This window comes from Epinephelus moara, chromosome 8 (assembly GCF_006386435.1).
Source record: "Epinephelus moara isolate mb chromosome 8, YSFRI_EMoa_1.0, whole genome shotgun sequence".
NCBI classification, from domain to species: domain Eukaryota; kingdom Metazoa; phylum Chordata; class Actinopteri; order Perciformes; family Serranidae; genus Epinephelus; species Epinephelus moara.
The window spans coordinates 44,781,373-44,785,083 of record NC_065513.1 but is presented as its reverse complement, the minus strand read 5'-3'; the positions used below and the strand labels follow the sequence as shown (position 1 = coordinate 44,785,083).

Here is a 3,711-nt window from a genome sequence, read left to right as displayed (position 1 = left end):
TGTTTAATGTGTTTAATGTGTTTAATGTGTGTTTAATGTGTGTTTTGAAAAAACTAAGCCGGAAGTCGTCGTGCATGCAACGTCATTTGAAACGTCATCAGACGCGTCATCAAATGCATTTAAGGCACTGCAGTGTGGAGAAACGCTGTGTACTGACAACAGAATGTGCACTGTGTGAATGCAGACAATATGTGTTGAATGTATTAAATGTTATGTTTACAGAAGATTGAGCTAACATGTTGTTTTACAGTCACATCGTCTGGTTTGAGAGCGTCAATATTCACTCAGGATTTTTTGCAACATTACTGGAGTCCATGTTTTGAAACTAGTTCAATAAATCTAAAGAAGAGAACTATAAACAACCTTTGCAGCTGTTCTTGTGATGTTCAGTGTGATTATAGCAAGTGATCACGACTTATTTTTTCAGAGGTAGTAGTTTAAAAGAATCACATTTTTTTTTGTCATTTGCCGCAATCCCCCCCCCCCCCCCCCCCCCCCCCCGAGATCCTGGAAGGATGGATTATTACTCATTTATTAATCGTGAGGTACAGGCTGTTACTACTTCCTGTTGAATAATCAGGCGTGTGTGCAGTGAGACAGGTGTGTGCAGTGAGACAGGTGTGCGTCTGGTGTGTGTGGTAACGTACTGCCAGGCAGAGTTTGATGGCATCCACAGGTTGGTAGAAGGGCCAGGCGAACTGATGCTTCCACAGAGTCTTCACCACGACGTTCTGCATGTACTGCAGCTGGTTGGTTTTTCTGCGGGACACAAACAGAGACGACGTCACTGACGAGCTCACTTCCTGCTGATGTCACCACTGAGAGACGTTCACGTCTACTGTGATTTATTCTCACAGCTCATTTGGTGGACAGAGGCAGAAATCAGAGATAACACCACACATGATGACATCACAACTCTGACCAATCACTGTGACGATTGAGAGTGAACTGTGGTTGTGATGACGTCTAATGACTGAAGGAGTCTCAGGTGTTTCTTACCTGCCGGGTTTGGTGGGGTTGGTGACCTCAGGTGGGGCCGGGTTGGTGAGGGTGGGGGGGCTGGGGGGCGCAGCCTCGGGGGCGTCCGACATGGTGGACGACGGTGACGCAGCAATGCACTGTGGGACGGCAGTGTCTGACCTGAAGGTGAAAAAACAACTCCCTCTGTGTGCCGAGGGTGTGTGTGTGTGTGTGTGTGTGTGTGTGGGTGTGTGTGTGTGTGTGTGTGTGTGTGTGGGGGGGGGCACACAGATGTGTGTTAGTGTGTGTTCAGTTCAGGTGTTGTTGGTGTTGATTCTTCAGCTCGATGTTTCCCCCGAGGAGACAAACTCCCATCGCACAACCTGACAGACAGAGAGGACACAATGTTAGCATCATTAACATCGTTAGCTTGTCCTGTCTTTTTAGAACATTTCACACTGTAGGATGTTCAGTGAAGACAGTTTAATGTACCGCGCACACACACTGGGTCTCCCTCATGAAATGTTTGTAAATCAGTGAGTCGATCTGAACATTAAAAACCTCGGAACTAAAAACCTCCACCGGATTCACGAACGCTGCGGAAAACTCAGATGTGATCGTAGGCAGGTGTTTATGTTCATAATCGCCAATCAATCATAACCTGACAGAGCGCTAACGCCGGTCAACAGAGACAGAAACTTTACTGACACTGAGACTGAAGTTATTTCAGGTGCAACACATTTGATTTCCTTCGGTCAAGGTGTGACAGGGACAGGTACATCAGAGGCCGTTAACTCCGTGTCCTCTGTCGGAGGAACCATCCAAATAGTTAAACAAAAATAGTTTGACATGAAACTTGATGCAAAAAACAAACAAGTACAGGAGGCTCCGCCCACTCCCAGCTCTCTGCTGCTTACATCATCAGAGAGACGTCTCCGCCTCAGCATCATTTGTCTCTGTATTTAAATTAAAGCACTATTAAAACATGGTAATCCAGACAGTCTGATGTCACAGTGGCCCTCCGTTAACTTTAACAACAGGTAACGACATCACAGCGTCTCCGTCCAACTCTCTAACAGGTTCAGGTTCACACGCTGCCCGCTGTGGGCGGAGTCAGACATCGACAGGTCTTGTTAAACCAAACCTGAAATAATGTTTACGTCTCCCACATCACGTCTGTGATTTTATTTGTTGAACTCACTTCAAATTCATCTTTGTATGTGTGAACGTAACAGCACAATATGAATAAAAGTGTAATTTCTAATATGACAACATCAACGTTCAGTATCTTATTGACACTACGATCAGTCAGACGCAGGCGTAGATTTTGTCAGTGCCTACGAAAAGATCGGAGTTGCTAACATATTGATGAATAAATTTCCTTCTGACAACAGTTTACACACAAATTCATCCTGCTCACGTTTCATGAATGAGACCCCGTGTGTCTATGTGCATATTAACAGAAACTGAATAATGTTAAAAATCTGAACTAAATTAGTCATATTGACAATTAGTCATTTTCTAAGCAAAGTTATAAAAACTTTCTGCTTCTTAAATGTTAATATTTCCTGGTGTTTTCAGTCTGAGAGTTAACTGAAATCTTTGGGTTTTAAAGACGTCATCTTTAATTCACCATTTTACTGACATTGTCAAACTGTCAAACTAAAAGGTTAAACGACCCCCCAGCATTCATACCATTTCTTTTTACCACTTCTAATATTTCATGTTCCCATTTTTAAACATTATCTCAAACTTTTACCAGCATACGAAGCAGGTAAAATAAGAGAAACTCCCCATCAAAGGTTTCTCAGTGTTTGTGCAGCCTACATCACACTGACCGACACCTGAGGGCAATTAATCCCATATTCATCACAATCACTACGTTGGCTTCCAATCTGTGTTAAGGCCAAAACACACCGGCAGCATACGATGCGCGTCAAAACAGCCGCCCCCACTATTTTCCAGTGTTTCCCATACATTCATTGATCTGTGGTGGTGCGCCACGAATAAATTATCTCCGCCACATACAGATTTTTATGCTTTTGGCGCTACCTGTTCGACCTCGCTCATAAACACATTATAATGGGACTCAATGTCTGTGAATGTAGCTTGTCATTACAATTCCGGTGCAATAGGTGGCGGTATGCATCGTAAAGACGCACTTAACGCACCTGGTCCGCAAGAAGAAGAAGCAGACGTAGTAGCAGAGCGGATCCAAAGACCTCTCGGTACAAATATGTGGGCAAACAAGTCCAAAAGTGGTCCGAACAACTCTAACTCATCATGTTATATTAGCCTGTGTCTGTATTAACATAGCTGGAAGCTCAACATGTGCAGAGACACTAACTCACGCTGTTAGTAGTGTTAACTGCAGCGCGAGTCCCGTAGCAGCTCGCCCCCGTTAATCAATTACAGCGGCTCCACCGGCAACGGGAGCTGCGCGACAACCCCCGCCTGTCGCGCGACAACTCTCTATTTTACACGGCTCTTCTATTTTTGTCGTGCTACGCTCCCCTACGCGACCCTCCAGCAGATAAAAACTACATGAAATAGTGTGCTAAACGAGCACAATGTGTTTTTAAATGAATGAACCATTATCAGAGGTGACATGTGATGATCTTTTTTCATGCATTTACCCATGTTTATCCGTGACATTGTGTAAATGTCCGTGGCAGACATTTGAAAGCGAGTAGATGACAAACAGTACAGTAAACTTGTAGATAACTCAAATATATGTAATAACTTAGGTGG

At 44.1% G+C, this 3,711-nt stretch overlaps 1 protein-coding gene across 1 annotated transcript in view; it reads right to left on the bottom strand.

Moving 5' to 3' along the window:
- Positions 1-527: 527 nt before the first annotated feature.
- LOC126394925 (bromodomain-containing protein 3-like) overlaps positions 528-3,711 on the bottom strand; it is a 12,569-nt gene continuing 9,385 nt past the window's right edge. Inside the window, exons 2-3 of the mRNA XM_050052067.1 lie at positions 1,000-1,343; positions 528-759 (exon numbers count right to left, since the gene is read on the bottom strand). Of these exons, the coding sequence (XP_049908024.1) occupies positions 528-759; positions 1,000-1,091 (324 nt within the window). The 5' untranslated portion in view covers positions 1,092-1,343. The remainder of the gene's footprint in view (positions 760-999; positions 1,344-3,711) is intronic.